Here is a 19717-nt window from a genome sequence, read left to right on the forward strand (position 1 = left end):
GCAGCACAAGCAAACCCGTGGATGGTCGGAGCGCAGGCTGACACGCTGCTGCTCAGGGCGTTGGGCACAGCCCAGCCCAGCCTCCTGCAGTGACAGATGTGGTTCTGGCAGCAGGGATCCTGCAGCAGGGTGCAGTTTTCCTCTGCAGCTCCCGTGGTGCTGGGATGGCTCCGGGGCTCCTCTGGCAATCCCGTGCACACGGGCTGTGCTGCTGTTCCCAGGGCCAGGTGTGATCCAGCCGGGAATGCCGGGCTCCTCCCCTGGCTGCAGCATCTCCCGAGGGAGGATGGAATTGTCTCAGCCCTGCGGTGAGCCTGGATGGGCCAGGAACAGCAGAGATCCCTGCAGGGAGGATGGGTCCTGGAAGGGACAAAGAGCAGTGACACAGCTGGATTAACAGCTGGGGATGGGGCACACACTGCTGGGTGCAGCCTGAGCTGCGCCCAAGGCATTCTGTGATCCCTGTGGGTCCCTTCCCACTCAGTGATTCCAAATGCTTCTCTGAGAATTGTTCTTCGTTTCCTTTCCCTTTGGGTCTCTTTTTTCCTCCTCTGCAAGGTCCTTGGACTAGGTGTTATCTCTTCAGGAATGCGACATCTTCTACACTTGGGTCAGAAATACTTCATAGCAGTGTTGATTTTCTGGGATTTTTTTAGTGATAAAAACATCAGTGTTGGTTCATTTTTCCAGGTTTTCCTGAGCAGGAGGTGAGCAGGGCTCAGGGTTTGCTCTCTGCAGACACGGCCCCTGGCAGCTGGAACTTGAGAGGACTGAGAGATCCAGGCTGATTCCTTTTCTGTGGCATTAATTCCCAAAAGAGCCTGGGCTGCAGATCCACCCCAAATCCTGTCTGCACAGATATTGGCAAATTACCTTCATTATTTTCCTGCCACTTTCACACATCTGACCTGAAAACAATCACATTCTCAGCCCTGATTCTTTGGAATCACTTCCCACCCAGGGCTGTTGAAAGGATTTGGCATTGTTTGGAATAGTGATTTGTATGTGTCTATCTCTATTTTTAAATTATGCCCTCTCCAAAAACAGCTGTTTAATGCTATTTATCCATATAAAACAATTACACTCTTTGGATGGTTGCCTCTGGCTTCAGATTCTCTGCATCTTGTTTTGGTTGTGGCTCAGAGATGTTTTTTTTGTGCCCGGTACCACACCAAGTTCTTTTATCCTGTGCATCCCTTTTCCTACAGCAGCTTATGTTTTCCTGTTGTTGTTTTTCCCCCCCACAGGCCAAAAGCAAGTGAACTCCCATGAGAGCTGGTCCTTGTCACCTGAGGAGTTTGAAATATGGGACAGACTCTACAGGATTAAGGAAGGCGATGGGATAAAGGAGCCAGTATTGCCTCGAGTTCGGTTTGAAACCTTAGAAAACCTAGAAGAAACACCAGTGAGTTCCATGCACGTTCCATGTCGAGTTCCCTTGACACGAAACCTGGAGGATGCTGGAAATAGCAGAGTTAACTCTGGAGTTGAAGGAAGTCTGTTACAAAAATGCCTTTTTGACGTTTACACGTGCGTTTCTGAGGTTAAGAATTTAGAAACTGGATGTTTGAAATGGCTCTTTGAGGTTGGGTCTGTAAGTAAAAAGTCAGGTCTGTAAATTTAAAGTTGGGTTGATAAATTAAAAACATATTAGGAAGCCTCAGTGTCCATGAAGTTCTGCTCCTGTTTTTAGGAATTCCAGGCAGGATGCTGTATTCACAGAGCCCCAGGATGGTTTGGGTTTAAGGGGATCTTAAACCCATCTCATTCCTGGCCAGGGACACCTGGGCACCTTCCCTTAGCCCAGATTGCTCCTGACTTTTTTATTTTAGACCAGACTTAAACCTGTGTGATAATGTTTAAACCCTTCCCTGCATTTCTGTATCTACTGTCCCTGACAGAGAAGCTTTGCTCATCGATTCCTTGCTGAAAATCTCCTTTCCCATCCCAATTTCCCCTGCAGAAGCCCCGGGAGGGGGCAGCTCGGGAGCTCTCCTTGTCTGAGTGGAGCGTTTGGCAGAATCAGCCCCTTCCCACATCCCTGGTGGATCACTCGGATCGTTGTCACCTCTTCATCAGTGCCATGGAAATGATGGAGCTGATGAGGCACCAGCAGGTAAGAAACGTGCACAGGCAAAATAGTTTAAAAATAATGAAATTTTTAAAAAACACCCCAATAATTGTGACGTGAATTATGTGCATTTAATCTTGTTTCAAAATGTTTCCCACTGCTATGCTGTGATTCCTGATCTTCTCCACAGAGACTGTTTAAAAAAAGTGTTTCCCTACACAGGAAAAAAAAAAAAACAACAAACCCAAACCATCCTTAAATCAGTCTTTTTTAAATGGATTCCAGTATCAATTTGTGACAGAATGACATTAAATACAAAAGTTCCAGTTGCCAAGGAGCAAAGCCACCAAGAGGGATATCAGAGCTATTCCAGGAACTGGGAAGGGTTTGGTGTCGTGTGTACATCAAAGGCATCCCAGAAAAGTCACGCAGGAACACATGTTACATTCTAGGGGATTTGTGTTTTGAGGCTTTTTCAGTTTGGTTTGTTTTTTGGGGGTTTTTTTTGAGCTAAAAAGCGAATTGTTCCTGAGAATTAAGGGATGAGAGGAGCTAAGCCAGACAAACATGGATGACGGCTATTTGGGAGATGGGAATTTTCTTTTCTGACAGGGATGGATACAGAAATCCTTCTGGAAGGCACAAGGAGGTGGGTGTCGAGGTGGATGGAGGCTTCAGTGGGTCACCACATTGTTTTTCTCTCCCCAAATGTTGTCTTTCAGCACGTGGAAGTTTTTTTAGGTCATCAGAAGCTGTTGCTAAGCTGCCAGAGTTTCCTGAATAATACCAGGACTAATCAAGGAGGAGAATGGAGACATTGTAGTTGTGCTCCTTGCTCCGAGGGTGTCAAAGGGGGGCTGTGGACAGACCTGCCCAGCTCAGAAAAGCTTCTCCATCCCACCAGAGACATTCCTGACCCCTCTGAGGGTCCCTGTCCCCAGCTGGGGTCAAGGACACTCCACAGAGGGAGAGGGCAGGGATGGGGACAGGAGGGATGTCAGGAGGAGAGAAATGGTTCAGGAATTAGAAGGTGCCCCCTGAGCCCCCTCACAGCTGCCCTTGTGCTCCACAGGGTGAGTTCCAGCTGGGTTTCTGTTGTATTTTTACCTTCTTTTCTCTCAGAGTTGGGATTAAATGCTCGAGACAGTGTTTTGTGTTCGAACTCAGATGTTTACTAATTCTTATCTCTGTCACAGACTCACAAGCTCTGGGTTCTGGCTAACAAAGTAAAAATGGCCCCTATCTCTTTCTTTACCAGGTCTTTTAAGGATAAACTGTCCAATTATGAGATGACACTTAATTATTTTTACTTTTAACCCAATAACCAAACACCCCTGGCCCGCAATGTGGATTTTTCTACCCAGTTCCAAAATCCCACCCAGAGCCGTGGAGAAGAAGGTGAAAAAGAAGGACTCAGCCTCTGCCCTAAATCCTCCACCCTGCTTTATCTCTGTTCCTGTGCTCTAAACCCTTCAGCTCTGAGTTTTGCACCCTGTGCTGTCACACACTTCTATCCCAACCCCACACCCACAATCCCAGCGCTGTCACTCCATTCTGGAGCCTTTTCCACGGCCTCAGGTCAGTGCAGGGTTTGCTGGGGGGTCAGAGCCTGGCAGCACAGAAAGCCTGGAATTCTCAGTGCCCTGGGTTCCAGCAGCTGGCCTCCAGCCTTCTCCATCTGCGTTAACCAGAGGTGCAGGTGTGGAGCTTCCTCATTTAGAGGAGGAATCCTCCCCTGGTGTCTCTGGTGTGCCCAGAGTGCCCCCAGGAGCTTGAGAGGTGACACAGGGCCCAGCACTGCCCCGTGGGAGCCTCCTGGGGACAAGCAAAGCACTGGCAGGGCTGGAGCCAGCACTGACCCCAGGGTTTTAAACTTGGCAGGTTCTGGGGCTCTTTCTTACACTGAACCAGCTGGTGTCAGTGCAGGGACACCAGAACTGTTCCACAAAAAGGGAAGATGCAGCATTGTCCTGAGCTGATCAGGCAGCTCTGGCACTGAGCTCTGGTCTGAGAGTTCCCTTCACATCCCCTGGAGTGGCCTTTGCTTTCCCTGAGAGGCACTGACAGCGTTCCCAAGGCAGGGGATGCTCCCACCGGAACCCAAAATGTTCACCTGGAGGAGAGAAGGGTCCTGGGAGAGCTCAGAGCCCCTGGCAGGGCTGGAGAGGGGCTGGGGACACGGGATGGAGGGACAGCACACGGGGAATGGCTTCAGATTGGAAAAGGGGGGATTTGGGTGGGAGATTGGGAATTGGGAATTCCTGGCTGGGCTGGAATTCCCAGAGCAGCTGTGGCTGCCCCTGGATCCCTGGCAGTGCCCAAGGCCGGGTTGGACACTGGGACAGTGGGAGGTGTCCCTGCCATGGCAGGGGTGGCACTGGCTGGGATTTGAGGTCTTTTCCAGGCTTTCCATGATTCTCTGCTGGAAGGGTTTCGTGGATATGCTGTGCATGCAGGTTCCTGCTATAAATATTCCCTGGCTGATTACAGCCAGCTCATCTGGCTGACGTTCATTCACGGTGCTTAATTAACAGAGGGCTTTAACACCAATACAGGTCAAAGCTCTTTCCTTAAATACCCCAGAGAGGGAACCTCAAACCACAGTTCTGCTGATGATTTTTTTTTTTTACTTGGGGATAAAACATAAAATCAGGCAAATCATTATTTTGCTGTGAATAACCAAACGATCTGGAAATTTCTGCTCAATTGTTTCTCGGACAGAATTTCATTCAGAGATTTGTCCTAACTAAACACAAGAGGCATTTGTGTGATTTTGGGGGTGTTTTCTGTTAGAGAAGAAATTCACTGAGCTGTGCCTTTCCTTTCCTTCTGCTCATTTCAATGATTCAAGAAATTCATGGTTGTCAATTTAAAGCTTTTTTTTTTTAATAGATGAGGTGAAAACAGTTGGCAAAAAAAATTACATTACATTTATATGCTCTTAAAATCTTTGAGAAGAAGTTGAGCCAGTCAAAAAAAGAATTAAAAAGAAGTCAAAGAAGCCCCAAATGTGACCCCTGGAAAAGGCACATCCAGCAAAGCCTTTAATGCCCCGGGGGCTTTATTGCTACAGCAACGCCTGCGGGGCAGATCTGGGGATTTTCTCCGGGGGGGGATTTTTGGTGCAACACAGGAACAAATCAAGCTGTCCTTCTGCAAAATAACTCCATCTCTTTTTTTTTTTTTTTTTTTTTTAATTGCAAATTAAACTGTGCTGTTTGGAAATAAGGATGGGCAGGGTAATCCTTTCAGTGGGGATGATATTGGTCCAGGTTTCTCCGGGAGCGGGGAAGTGCCAGTGCTTTGTTTTTCCTGAGGAGATGAGGAATGCTTCATTTGACTCTCCAGACTGGGAGGGTCCCGTTTCCAGGCTGGCAGTGGGAACTCACGGCTTTTCACAAGAAAAACAAAACAAATCCCAAAATCTTTGGGATCGTCTCACTTTTTCACCCTCTGAGTCCAAACACCTTGGGAGGGAAACATCTCCAAACCCCGGGCTGACCCTGGAACTGCTGGCTCTGAAATCAGCTGTCATTTATCATTTATTTATCATCTGTCTGGGGCTCCTCCAGATGAGCTCCCTGCCAGCAGGGAAAACGTTCCCAGGACACTCTGGAATCCCGGTGAACCCAAAAAGCCTTCCCAAAAAGCTTTTGGAGTTTTAAATCAGATGTGTTTTGGTGGAAAGTTTGGTGTTTTCAGGCAGCTGGACCTTTTTTTTTTTGTCAGGAGACCCTGAATGAAAAGTTCAAAATGGTTCAAGTAAGGACAATGAAATGTTTTTATCTGGGATTTTTAGACCCTTGTTGCCAGTAAATTCTCTCTGATGAAAATCCTCTTCTGATTCCAGAGAAGGTAGAAGGGTCTGGGCTGGGTTTGGAGGGTGGGGTGCCAGGGAGCCCCAGAATCTCTCTAGTTAAAGTAGTTCCTTTGAATTGCTCCTTCTGATCTTGTAGCCGGATTTTCTGAGTCCAAGCACTAACTGAGACCAGGGCTGGGTTGTTCAGACCTGGAATTGCAGATGTTTAGTGCTTTTCCTGGTGCTGGGGTCGTGCTCCCAGTGAGAACAGAGACGTCACAGTGATTTGGGAGTGGGTCTGGGTGGTCCTGCAGGTCCTTCCAAGCCCAACTATCCCATGAATCCGTGCCCTGAGCTTCCAGCTCTGCCATGCCACCGCTGAACAAAGAGAGCAGGGACGTCCAGGCAGGGGGCAGGGCATGTTCCCAGTAAATGGGGTTGTTATTGTGGAATTCTGGAAAGATTTGGGTTGGAGGGACCCTAAATCCCACCCAGTGCCATGGCAGGGATGGGATTTCCACTGTCCCAGGCTGCTCCAATCCTGTCCAGCCTGGCCTTGGACACTTCAGGGATCCAGGGGCAGCCACAGCTTCTCTGGGCACTCTAATTTATCTCCTGTTGTTCTTGAATATTCACCTCTTCAGCCTCTTTATTGATCCTGTTCCCATTTTTGCCAGGGCACATATCCTGGATTTTGTAATCATCTTTCTTTTTAGGGATCTTTGGCTGTTTTTACTGGGTAGCAGAAGGCAAAACCCAACAGAACCAGCAGGTCTGTCAAAAACATGATGCCATTAGGGAGAGAATTGTCTGTTTGGCAGAAGGAATTTGGGGTTTCTGTGTCCCTCGGGCTTCTTCCATGGCTCAGCCAAATAAATTTTTTAAAAATCATCTCATGTCATACACTTAAACCTTCAAACCCAAGTTTTTGACAGTGCCTCGTGTTCTGGAAATGGAGCGATTGTGGAGCAGGGATTGATTCCTCTGCTCATTACCCAGTTCCTGTGGGGTCATGAGAAAATGTCCTGAGCAGAGCAGGGCACTCACAGGCCACCAGAACCGGGAGTGCTTTGTGCAGGGATCACCGGTGCTGCAGCAGTTTTGGGAAAAGATGGAAAAGATGATCAGAAAAAACTCCAGGAATCACAGAAAGGTTTGGATTGGAAAGGAGCTCAAAGCTGTTCCAAGGCCCTGCAGGAGAGAGGGGAATGAGGAGCGCTGGGAGGGATTGAGGAGCAGCATCGGCTTGGCCAGAGCACACCAAGGGGAGAATTCTGCGTGGTTTCACTCAGGATCCCAGTTAAAGGAGATTTAATTGTTAAAAATCCACGTTGTAGCTGTCTACAGGTTTGTCTTTGATTTTCAAATAGCAGCATCACCAGGGTGATGAATCTCGTTAGAAAATGTGCCTCCAAAGCAGCTTATGAGGAGAGAGGGGGTAATTTCAATTTTGGTACTTGATGCCTTAAATTTAAATACTGGGACACAGAGTGGCTGTAATTACACAGATATTTACATATCAACAATGAACATTTTAATGTGCTAAGTTTACTTGGATTTAAATACTGGGAAACAGAATGGCTGTAATTAGACAGGTATTTACATATCAACAATGAAAATTTTAATATTCTAAGTTTACTTGAATTTAAATACTGGGAAACAGAATGGCTGTAATTACACAGGTATTTACATATCAACAATGAAAATTTTAATGTGCTAAGTTTACTTTTCTGTTCCTATTTTCTATGCCAAAGTAGATTCTGTTTTTTAAAGTGAATCAGTGACTCCAGGCAGGGTCATTGATTGAGCACTATAATCTCCGAGCGATGCTGTTTTCCTGCTCCTGACCCATTTTCTGAGGAGCTGGTACACCCTGGAACTCTGTGGGTTGGAGGGGAGCTGAGCAGGTAATTTAAGGCTCCACAAGTCGTGCGCTTTCAGGCCAAAACGTGCTAATTCCAAATCTGCCCTTTCACTGCCTCAGCACAAACTGCCCTGGCCGGGACGCTCGGTTTTGTTTGGGAGAAAGTGTTTGGAGTGGCCCCGGGAAGTGGGGCAGTTACACAACCCCCGGCAGCCCGAATCAGGTCACTGAGCTCTGGCCTAGATGCTAAATTTGGCTGCTGGGCTGTCCCTGGCCCCGGCGGCGCTGCCAGGCTCCGCTGGGGCTGAGCTCCACTCACGGCGCTCAGGGGCATGTGGAGGGGACATTCCTGGGAAAACTCCTCACTGCTCCTGCTGCGGTGGCACAATCCCGCAATCCCACGCTGGTTTGTCTTAAATCCCACCCAATTCCCACCCCTGCCACGGCAGGGACACCTTCCACTGTCCCACGTTGCTCCAAACCCCGATGTCCAGCCTCGGACACTTCCAGGGATCCAGGGGCAGCCACAACTGCTCTGGGAAATTTGATTAGTTTGAGTTTTGTAGGTTTTAGGGGCTGTATTTGAGTGGTGTTGAGTTTGTAGGCTTTGGGGGTTGTGTTTTGTTTGTGTTTGGGGTTTAGTTTGATTTTGGGGTTAGGTTTCGAAGGCTGTATTTTGATTGGTTTGGGTTTGTCGATTTTGGGAGTTGTAGTTTGATTTGGCTTGGGTTTGGAGATTTTATGGGTTGTAGTTTTGTTTTGGGTTTGTAGGTTTTGGGGGTTGTACTTGAGTGGTGTTGGATTTGTAGGTTTCAAGGATTGTATTTTGATTGGGTTTGGGTTCGTAGATTTTGGGAGTTTTAGATTGATTGGGCTTGGGTTTGTAGGTTTTGGGGGTTGTAGTTTGATTGGGTTTGGGGGTTAGTTTGAGGTTAGGTTTCGAAGGCTGTATTTTGATTGGGTTTGGGTTTGTCGATTTTGGGAGTTGTAGTTTGATTGGGCTTGGGTTTGGAAGTTTAAAGGGTTGTAGTTTTGTTTTGGAGGTTTAGGGGATTGAAGCTCAGTTAGTTTTGGGTTTGGGGGTTTTAGTTTGATTGGGTTTGTATGTTTTGGGGTTGTATTTGAGTGGTGTTGAGTTTGTAGGCTTTGAGGATTGTGTTTTGTTTGGGTTTGGGGTTTAGTTTGAGTTTCGGGTTTGGAGGTCTTGGAGATTATATTTTGATTGGGTTTGGGTTTGTAGATTTGGGGAGCTTTAGGTTGATTTGGCTTGGGTTTGGAGGTTTTAGGGGTTGTAGTTTTGTTCTGGGTTTGTAGGTTTTAGGGGTTGTACTTGAGTGGTGTTGTATTTGTAGGTTTTGAGGGTTGTATTTTGATTGGGTTTGGGTTTGTAGATTTTGGGAGTTTTAGGTTGATTTGGCTTGGGTTTGTAGGTTTTGAGGGTTGTAGTTTGATTGGGTTTGGGGGTTAGTTTGGGGTTAGGTTTCGAAGGCTGTATTTTGATTGGGTTTGGGTTTGTCGATTTTGGGAGTTGTAGTTTGATTGGGCTTAGGTTTGGCAGTTTAAAGGGTTGTAGTTTTGTTTTGGAGGTTTAGGGGATTGAAGCTCGATTAGTTTTGGGTTTGGGGGTTTTAGTTTGATTGGGTTTGTAGGTTTTGGGGTTGTATTTTGTTTGGGTTTGGGGTTTAGTTTGAGTTTCGGGTTTGGAGGTCTTGGAGGTTGTATTTTGGTTGGGTTTGGGTTTGTAAATTTTGGGAGTTGTAGTTTGATTTGGCTTGGGTTTGGAGGCTTTAGGGGTTGTAGTTTTGTTTTGGGTTTGTAGGTTTTGGGGGTTGTACTTGGGTTAATTTTGGATTGCAGGACAATATTAGGCCAAGCCTGATCAGCGCTGCACTCTCGGAACTGTGTGTGGTGGGCAGGGGCAGCACCTCCTCCCATTTCACTCATGTTCAATGGCTTGGCAGCTAATTAATCCTTAATCCATTTAATTTCTGCCTTGTTTGTGTAATGCTGAATGCTTGAATTGAGCTGTTGTGCGAGGGGCAGTTGTTCCCGAGATAAACCCAAACAGGCCCCTGTCAGCCCCGTTATTGTCACCCCGATGCTCCCTCTGCTCAGGTGACACTTGAGCATTGGACCCAGGTTTGTTGTTCCTCTTGGACTTCAGAGAAAGATTTCCATGTCCTGAGTCAGTGTTCTGACCAGAGGAAAGGGAATTCTTTACAACCTGCCAGATCAGCATCATCCTTTAACCCACTTGTGACAATTCTTTTCCTTGCTGTTTTTGTTAAGCCTTCTCCTAAGGCAGCTGGTGTAGTCTGGGGATGTCCTTGGAGATCTTCAGTTAAAAAATCCAGACTTGGAGTTTCTTTGGACATCTTTACAGATGGATGGAGTAAGCATCAGCGTCTGTGTGAAACTGGTGTTGAAATGATGATTAATGACAGAATCTGTTAATAGTGCACAATTTGCTTTGCCTGCTGCAAGGAGAGAGCATCCCCAACCCTGTTAGGGATCAGTCTCCAAATTCCTGGGAGGTGGCTTTGGGTCCTGCTTCCTGAAATACCTTCAGGCAAGCCAGAGTCTGATTGTAAAAGTCATTTTTCTCACCCTCTATAAAGGTACCTCGTGTAATTTCAGGGATTAAGGAATCCGGGGGTTCATCTGCCTGAACTGCCAAAAAATAATTGTTCTGTTCAGATCTTACACGTCCAGGCCCACTGTGCTTTTCCCAACTGCACGTTTAACAGAGCTGGTTGCCTTTTGAGCAGCAGATTTGTAGACATCCATGGAAAATTAATTCAGAGTCCGTGGGAAGCTCTTCAGGAGAGCAAAACCTCTGTCCCTTGCTCTAAATGTGGCTGTGAGCAGCCCTGGGTGTGTCTGGTAACCACTGCCCTGTGTCCCCAGGGAGACTGCAGCTATGAACGGGAGCTCCAGCCTCACCTGCAGATGGAAGATGTGAACATCCCAGGGAACAGAAGGAATCTCTCCAGGGCCAACCCGCCCTGGGATCAGAGAGCTCTCTGCTCCAGGAAGGACCTGGCAAAATCAAAGCCAAAACCATTCCCACCTGACACAGGCGACAGTGGGAGTGAGTTCTTCGCCACCTTTAAAATAACCAAACCCAAGGCTCCCAGAAGAGCTCCTGGACTCCGGGAGGAAGTGCCTGTGTCACCTCAGGATCCTTCAGCCTCCTCCTCAGGAGCGAGGCTTGCTGTGGCTGGACACTCAGACCAGGACGAGGGGCTGGAGGTGACATTCGACTTAAATGCCTTCATCGACCTGTGTGACAACAGTGACAGCCCTGAAACCCCTGCCAGCCCAGCAGCACAGGGACACAGCCCTGCAGGAGAACCCTGCGGGTCCCTGGGGAGGATCCACGGGGATTCGGGCTACGAGACATCCCCGGTGGCCTCGGAGCTGTTTTATCTCCCCGAATCCTGCAGGGATCCCTTCGAACTCCTGGGACCGCCCCAGGAGCCCCCGGGGCTGGAACAAACATTGTCCCAGGTGCAAAGGCTTTTGTCACAGTCCCCTCCCTCCGGGCACGAGCTGGAGGGTTTGGAGAGTGTGATGGGAGATGAGGGAACAAGATCTCCTTCCCCAAAAGTTCTTCCTGATGGTCACTCAGAGGCACTGCAGGACAGCGGCTCCCCGACAACTGATCCTTCACTGCTGCTCCTGGAAAATCCCAAAGTGGCAGTTCCCAGGGAATCCCGTGCCTCAGGAAGTCCCCGTTTGTCCCGAGCTGTGTCATCTAGCCAGGCTGCTGCTGTGGAAGAGGAGCAGCTCTGGAATGACAGCTTCGATGACCTGTTTGACAGTGAGGAATTCCCTGAAAACAGCGTTCCTGGCATGAGCCACCCCCTGACAAACGGCCCTCCAAAGGAGCCTCCCATTCCCAGGGATACGGGAGAGGCTGCCCTGGAGGCTCCTGGCGAGGAGCAGAGTCTCCATCTGTTCGAGGATGAGGATGGCGAGGACGTGCACGAGGGCAGCCCCGAGAGCACTGAGCCTCCAGCCAGGGCAGCTCCAGCTGGGACCGTCCCTGGGGCACAGGGGGGGCCGGGCAGGGAATTGCCCTGTGCGATCCCCGCCCAGCCCTGCCGGGAGTCCATGGACCATCCCTACGACTGCTCCCGGGACCTGTTCTCCATCACCTTCGACCTGGGCTTCTCCATCGAGGACAGCGGGGAGGAAACCTCTGAGGAGACCGGGGATGCTGATAACCCCAAAGTGAACGGGGCCCCGGGGAATGCTCCAGGGGCTGAATCCACGGAGGGTGCAGAAATATCCCCGAGGGACGGCTCCAGGCTGGAAACCTCGCCGGGGTGGGACTGCAGCAGGCTGGGGAGAAGGAAGGTGTCCACGCCATTGTCATTGCAGAGCAGGGGCAGGGGTGACAGCAGAGGCACCGAGGGTGCTCCTGCTGCAGGGCCTGGCCTCGGGTCAGGAGGCAGCAGGACGGGAAGGGAACCCCCGGAACCTTGGCCTGCGGCACTTCTGACCCCAACAAGCAGGAAGGGTGTGAACGTCAAAGCCGGCAAAAGAATTCCTATGAAAGTCTTCTCCAACGCCAGGGAGCAAATTCCAGAGGTGCCTCCCATGGGTCCAGGCCAAGAAAGCCCACGGAGGAAGAGCTTCGGGAGATCAGCCATGAATTCTCCTTCAGGAAGGAGAGAAAGCCTGGAAGACACCAAACTCCCTGGATCCCGTGGGTCTCCTGCTGCAGGTAGGGAATTTGGTGGGACAGGTGTCAGACCTTCACCAATAGGAAAGAGGATCCAGCATCTTTCGGATCCTCGCTTTGGTTTCATGACTGGGGTGGGAAGGTTGAAAGGAAGAGGGATGATGGCTGTGGTGCTGGAAGTTGGGTCAGTGAGGGGACATTCCCTGTGTCCTGTCCCTCCATCCCTTATCCCCAGCTCCTCTCCAGCTCTCCTGGAGCCCCTTCAGGCCCTGCCAGGGGCTCGGAGCTCTCCCTGGATCCTTCTCCTCTCCCGGTGAACATTCCAGGCTCTCCCAGCCCGGCTCCAGCCCTGGAGCAGCTCCGTGGCCTCTCTGACATTTGCAGACCCCTCTTGGTGCTGTCACAGGGATCTGTGTCACAAAGTGCTGCCGCAATTCCGGCTCTATCAACTTTTAATGGCTTCTTCTCCTGGTTTCCTGCTTCCCGTCCCTCTTTCTGCCTGGGGTAATCACATCCCCGCCAGGGCGCTCCAGGGAAGCAGGATTTATTGTCCATCCCAGCTGGAGATGATCTCTTTTGATTAACGAGGCTGAAGGGAACAATATTTCCCCTGCAGATCAATAAATAATCTCCTTTGGAGGTGCTTTTCTGGGAGAGGCAGGGTTTGATTGCTCAGCTATAACAAAATGGTGTTGGGAGCCGCGCAGTTCTGGTGAATGTTGTTTATTCTGTTTTCTGCAGGACGCAGCAGCGACAGCGAGGAGGAGATCATTTTCCAGAGAAAAAACAGGATGAAAAAGAATGTTTTGAAGTCTCCTGATGTGAGTCTTAGAGGGGAAAAAAACAGGCCAGGGAAGCAGAATGGCAATTTGAACAGCGGAACACAAGCACTGATGTTCATTCTGCTCCCACAGGGGATGGACGAGAGCGACCTGGAGTCTCCGGTTGGGGTCACCAGGAAACGCCGGCGCCCTCTGAACGTGGTCAGCAGTGAAATGGGACAGGAATGAGCGAAACTCATTCCTGCTGCTCCCCTGCAGTGCCTCCCCGGGGTCTCCACAGGATCCCAGCCTGGTTTGGGTTATAGGGACCTCCAATCCCATCCATTCCCACCCTGCCATGGCAGGGACACCTCCCACTGTCCCAGGCTGCTCCCAGCTCGTCCAGCCTGGCATGGACACTGCCGGGATTGGGGCTGGGAGGACTTTGGAGTTCTTGTTTGGCAGTGAAACATCATAAGAGCCAGGAGTGATGTAATAACCCGCCTGCCACAAAGCTTTGAACCGAACAAAGCAAATTCATGGCACATTTGACTTGATTTTTCTTCCAAATCCCATTTTTCTGTCCTGCTAGTGGGAGTTGTCCCTGCCCATGGCTGGGGTGGCACTGGAGGAGCTTTAAGATGATGATGAAATTCTGTCCTCTCTGAAGTCAATGACATCAAACCATCCTTCAGTGCAGCCAAAAGTTTTTTCTGTAATTACAACTACATTTCATTCCCTGTCTCGAATGTAAGTTTCTCTCTGCACGGCACTGGCATACTCCTTCCCTCTGGCTCCTGACATACAGAATTTCCTGCTTGTTTTAACAAACGTGTAGCCAGTGGTTCGCAGAGCTTCGTTCCTGCATCACCAGCTCACACACAGTCTGTCAAAACTCACTTCAGGTACTCGGTGTCCCCACTGGCCCGAGGGTGACGCACGGGATTGAGCAGGCCGGGGTTCAGTGACCTGATGGCGTTGTCTCTTGCCGTGCCCTGCTCAGTGTTTGTGTTCCCTGTTGCAGTCAGACACATCCAGCGAGGACAGCGGGGATTTCCAGCGGGGCAGGAGCGGCTCCAGAGGCTGGCGCAGGCCCGGAGGAGCCGGAGGAGCCAAGCGGCAGCGGGTCAGGAGCCGTGTGACGGCCGAGGTGGGTGCCGCCGCGTCCCTGCAGGGAGCCTGGCCGGCTCTGGAGCAGCTGGAATCGCAGCTGGGATGCGGGGCTGGGGCTCTGCAGCTCCTGGCAGGCACTGGAGCTGCAGCCTGGCAGTGCTGGGGGACAGAGGGCGCAGGGAGCAGTCAGCCCTGGCGGCTCAGGGGCCTGTGCTGCCGACAATCATAACGACAGAATTAATAACTGCAGAATAATGCTCACGACAGGGTAACGGTAGAACAAATGAGAGTAAAACGTCACAGTGGAAAAATTGTAACAAAGTGTAACAATCATGTCATATTAGGTCATGTATAATGTATCTTATATTGCATTATCTTACATGATATTACATTATATAACATTATATTATATTATATTATATATCATATCGTCACCGAGACACACAAAGCAGCCACACGCAGACAAGAGGTTTCGCAGAGCAGAGGTTTCTCCGTCCAGCTCAAAAGCTGAATCCAGGCGGAGAGAGAGCATCTTTGTTTTATTTCTTACTTTTTATACATTTGTGGGTCTAGCAGAAGATTGGCTTCTGGGGTTTTTCACCCCTCAGCCAAGTGGCTAAACCAACTGTCAGTTACAATTGTTTTCAGGTTAGAAATACGCAAACAAAGGACAGAGAATGAAAAACAAAGGATTTGTTTATGTTACAACTGTGGGAAAAAGGTAGAAAACTGCTCTAGTATTCTACAGTAACTAAAAAGGTCTGACTCCATTTATGAACAATCAAAAGGCTTTTAAAAACTCAGAAAAACCAGGGTAACATCATATCATATCATAACATGTCATATATATCATATATATAATATCATATATATCATATATCATCATCATATTCTCTCATATTCATTATATTACATTATATTACATTATATTACATCACATTACATTACATTATGTTATATATCATATCATCATATTCTCTCATTCATTACATTACATTACATTATATTACATTACATTATATTATATTACATTATATTATATCATATCATCATATATCATCATCATATTCTCTCATATTCATTACATTATATCACTTCATATTACATTACATTACATTACAATTACATTATATTACATTACATTATATTATATTATATTCCCTGTGAATCCCTTCCAACTCACGGTATTCTAGGATTGCATGCCATATTATAATGATAATATCATAATAATATATTTTAACAAAATATTATTAATGATATTAGGAGAACGTTAACTATAATAAAAGTTTATTCTTAGTAGTATTATCATCAGCATTGAGCTGCTTGCTGATGTGAATGATCCCCAGGCCTCAGCCCTGGACATTTAAGGCAGCAATGTTGGATCTCAGCTCAGTATTTAACATTTGAGCAGGGTTGGAGGCAGGAGAAGAAGCAGCACCAGGCTTGTGGAGGCTAAAAGCTCTTAAATATTCACAGCTGTGGTTGCACTGGGCAGAAATTGCCATGAGCAGGGCTCCAGGGCTCAATATGTTGGACATTTTAATGTCCTTTTAACAATAATCTTCATTATTAATACTTTCCTTAGGGTGTTAGGGTTTTATGTTCTGGGGTACAAAGAAAGTGGAGTAAAATCCATTTCTCAGTTGGGTTTAAACGTTTTTGTTTTTTTTTTTTTAATGTGAAGCCAAAAGGAAGGGAAGTGTGTGTGCCTAGGAAATTCCAGCCTGCCTTCACACGTCCCCTTCCCTAAACACCCCCAGGGATGGACAGCTGTGGTGGTTCCAGGCAGATTTTGGGAGAAATCCTCCCACGGGGCCCCCTCCCTTCCTCCAACCGGTTTGGGAAAAGACTTCCTCAGAGAGAAGTGGAAAAAACCTGTTTATTGAACAGGCAAAGCGCTCCCAGCACAACACCCGATGACAAGAGCTTCGTGCCGCTTACGGAGGGATAACAAACTTAAAGAAAGTCTCCTCTTGAGGGTCGTCACTGTGCTCCACCGCTCCGTCTCCGCTGGCGCTGGGAGAAAAGGAGATGTGCAGGGCTGCTCTTGGTGGGGTGGGTCCCCTCTGGAGGCCCCGGTGCTTCCCCAGGTCCTTAGTCCGGAGAGGTTGGAACAGTTCCCAGGAGAGGGCAGAAAGGAAAAAAGGAAGAAAAAAAAAGGAAAAAAAATATCTTCAGCTATTCTACAGCTTCTAACTACGCTAGCACTAAACTAACTAACTGCCAGGGAAAAAAAAAAACAACAGAGCTTCTTTCGTCCTGCAGTGTTCCAACTCCCCTGCTTCAAGGTCACTCCGAGGAGCAGGGTTTCCCTGGGGAAAAACAAACGGCGCTTCCCCTGCCCTTTGCACCCAACAGACGATTGGGGATCCACAGTCACCCCAGGACAGCAGGGCAGAACCGCGGATCCTCAGGAGATGCCAGGCACGGGAATGCCCCAGCTGGGAGCTGTGCCAGGGCTGGGAGCAGCTCCAGTGCCCAGAGCCGCAGCCTGGGGACACCGAGGGTGACAAACCCCCGGGAGCGAGGCAGCAGCTGGCGCTGAAGGCAGGGAATCATCCCGGGAGCTGCCTGCTCCCAAGGGTGCTCTGCTTGCTCTGACTCCCGTGTGCCCCAAATAATCCAAACTGCTTGGGAAGGGGAACTGTTAGGGATTCCTGTCATTTGGGATCGTGGACTGGTGCAAGCAAAGAATGAAAAGGTTTGGGAGAAGGTGAAAATCAGGGATGCAGCACAAAGATGCCTGAGAGTTCCAGGAACTCAGCTCAGGTTTACAGCTCTGTGCGTTTTATTCCAGGTGTTCTAAAGGGAAACAAACCGTTCTCTGGGAGTCACAGAGACACGTAATTATTTGGGGGCTAATTTGATGTTTTACTTTAGTGCTTTATAGCTGAAATTACAGCAGAAAAAGGAACTTTATATGGAGAAAACATCCTCCTGAGTTAACTTGGCTTGTTTCCATGGATGATCATGGGACTGTTTTGTTGCCTGGTTTTGGTGGAATTTAGGATCCAGTCTCCTGCACTGCAGTCCCATGGGAAGTGCCTCATCTTCCCTGGACCCTTGGAGGGATTCAGTGTTTGGTGAATCCTAAATCCTGAGCAGAAAACCAGGCTGGGCTCTGTGTCTGAAATTCCTGCTCGAGTTGGGCTTGGAGGAATCCAGGACTCTGAAATCAAACTGGATCTCTGAAAGGACACGAAGTGAGTGAAGGTGGTGACAAAGTGACGTGCTGTGTGTGCTGGGCACTCTGCCTGTGCCAGGCCCTGCCCCAGCAGATGGATTCCCTTCCCAGGGCAGAGCTCTCAGGGCACTGTTGGTTAATTAGAGGCCGGGTTTTAATTACCCTGAAAGAAAACAAAGCCAGGGGGGCACCACGCTGCTCAGAATATTTAACTGCAGCAATTTGTATCCATCACGATAAGTGCATGCATTATTGTTGAGTATTGTCAGATTTTCCCTTTTTCTGACCCAGAGACGGGGCTCCTGAGAGGTGTTTAACGACTTTTATTCCATTTTCAGTCTCATCAGAAGGGTGAGATGGTGCAGATGTTACAATTCGCGCCATCACAATCAGAAGCCAAACTGTTTCCTAATTACAACTCATTTTAAGTGATTCTCGGCCCATCAGCTTTTGCCACACCGTGCTGTAAATGCTTCTAAGCCAATCATCTACTAAAATACCCCACATGGGTTTTGTTACAGTGTCACCGAGACACACAAAGCAGTCACACGCAGACAAGAGATTTTTGCAGAGGTTCCTCTGATCCAGCTCCCAGCTGAGAGAGTGGAGAGAAGAGACCCCTTTGTTTATTTTTTACTTTTATATATTTGTGGGTCTAGCAGAAGATTGGCTTTTTGGGGTTTTTCACCCCTCAGCCTCAGTGGCCAGACCAACTGTCAGTTACAATTGTTTTCAGGTTAGAAATATGCAAACAAAGGACAGAGAATGAAAAACAAAGGATTTGTTTATGTTACATCTGTGGGAAAAGGTAGAAAACTGCTCTTAATATTGTACAATAACTAAAAGGATCTGACTCCATTTAAGAAAATCAAAAGGCTCAGAAAAACCAGGGTAACATTACAGTGCACCTTTCACAGTTCTATTTATCAAAAATACCCGGTCTGTTTGCAGAGCCATCCTTTAAAACTTGTTTCCAGTTCCATTTCTCTCGGCGCTGTCTGTCCTGCCCCATGGCATTTCTCAGAATACTTTATCTCCGAGTTTGCACACATGCACAGGACTGTGTCAGCTCCTGCCAGGCTTTGGGAATTCCCTGCAGATGCATTCCCAGGTGTGAGCCGGCCCTTGGAGCCTGTTAACTCTGCTGTGTGCAGGCTGCAGGCCGGCAGTTCCTGGAGGAGGAGGCCGAGCTGTCCCTGCTGGATGCTGAGGGCATCTCCTCGGACGAGAGCGACGGCGCCGAGGAGGAGCTGAGCCCGAGCCTGGCCCGGTTCCTCAACGATGATGGGGAACCCACACAGGCCCTCAACGGTGAGTGGGGAATTCCCAGGGGATCCCAGAGCCAGGGCAGCCCCGGCGTGGGAGCTGGGAGCAGGGATCCGGGCTCAGGAGCTGCTCCTGCCGCAGGAGCCACGGCTCTGCCCGCCTGAACACCTCCTGAATCCTGAGGGAAGGGCTGGAGCTGGGCCAGGGAGGCTCAGGATGGATTTCAGGGAAAGGTTCTTCCCCCAGAGGTGGGATAAGCACTGGAACAGCTCCCCAGGGAATGGGCACGGCCCCGAGGCTGCCAGAGCTCCAGGAGAGCTTGGACAGCGCTCCAGGGGTGCCCAGGGTGGGATTGTTGGGTCTGGGCAGGGACAGGGGCTGGGATGATCCCTGAGATCCTTCCAGCTGAGGATATTCTGGGATTGAATGGGAGCTTTCATGGCACAGGGTGGGTACACCTGGAATCCCAGAATGGTTTGGTTTGGGCTGGAAGGGATCTTAAATCCCATCCCAATCCACCTCTGCCACGGCAGGGACACCTCCCACTGTCCAACCTGGCCTCGGGCACTGCCAGGGATCCAGGGGCAGCCACAGCTGCTCTGGGAATTCCAGCGCAGCCCCTCCCAGCCAGGAATTCCCAATTCCCAATCCATCCCTGCCCTCCATCATCTCAAAGCCTTAGGCCTGGGCATTGGGATTTCCAGAGGTGGCTGGAGAACGGCAGATTTTTGCCTTGGGAAACAATAAAGGAATATGGAGAATACAGTGAAACAGCTAGAAATTAAAAAATTCTCCCTGTATTAATGCTGAAATCTTTTTTTGTTGTTGTTCTGCTGTGTGTTCCAGACACGGAGATGAGGGGGGTTTACCTGAGCTCGGTGCGCAGCCCCGCCCTCGGCAGCAGATACAAAATGGTCCATCGGGAATTCAACCCCGCGGCTGTTTTCTCCCAGGTGGGCAGGGGAGGGC

The 19717-nt window shown here is 49.1% G+C and overlaps 1 protein-coding gene across 1 annotated transcript in view; it reads left to right on the forward strand.

Annotated features, from left to right (window-relative positions):
- The window catches only part of FANCM (FA complementation group M), a 59011-nt gene that overhangs the window by 34580 nt on the left and 4714 nt on the right, over positions 1 to 19717 (forward strand). Inside the window, exons 12-19 of the mRNA XM_040068287.2 lie at positions 1248 to 1405; positions 1964 to 2116; positions 10642 to 12466; positions 13166 to 13245; positions 13339 to 13407; positions 14210 to 14335; positions 18637 to 18793; positions 19595 to 19701. Of these exons, the coding sequence (XP_039924221.1) occupies positions 1248 to 1405; positions 1964 to 2116; positions 10642 to 12466; positions 13166 to 13245; positions 13339 to 13407; positions 14210 to 14335; positions 18637 to 18793; positions 19595 to 19701 (2675 nt within the window). The remainder of the gene's footprint in view (positions 1 to 1247; positions 1406 to 1963; positions 2117 to 10641; positions 12467 to 13165; positions 13246 to 13338; positions 13408 to 14209; positions 14336 to 18636; positions 18794 to 19594; positions 19702 to 19717) is intronic.

This window comes from Hirundo rustica, chromosome 6 (assembly GCF_015227805.2).
Source record: "Hirundo rustica isolate bHirRus1 chromosome 6, bHirRus1.pri.v3, whole genome shotgun sequence".
Taxonomy (NCBI): Eukaryota; Metazoa; Chordata; class Aves; order Passeriformes; family Hirundinidae; genus Hirundo; species Hirundo rustica.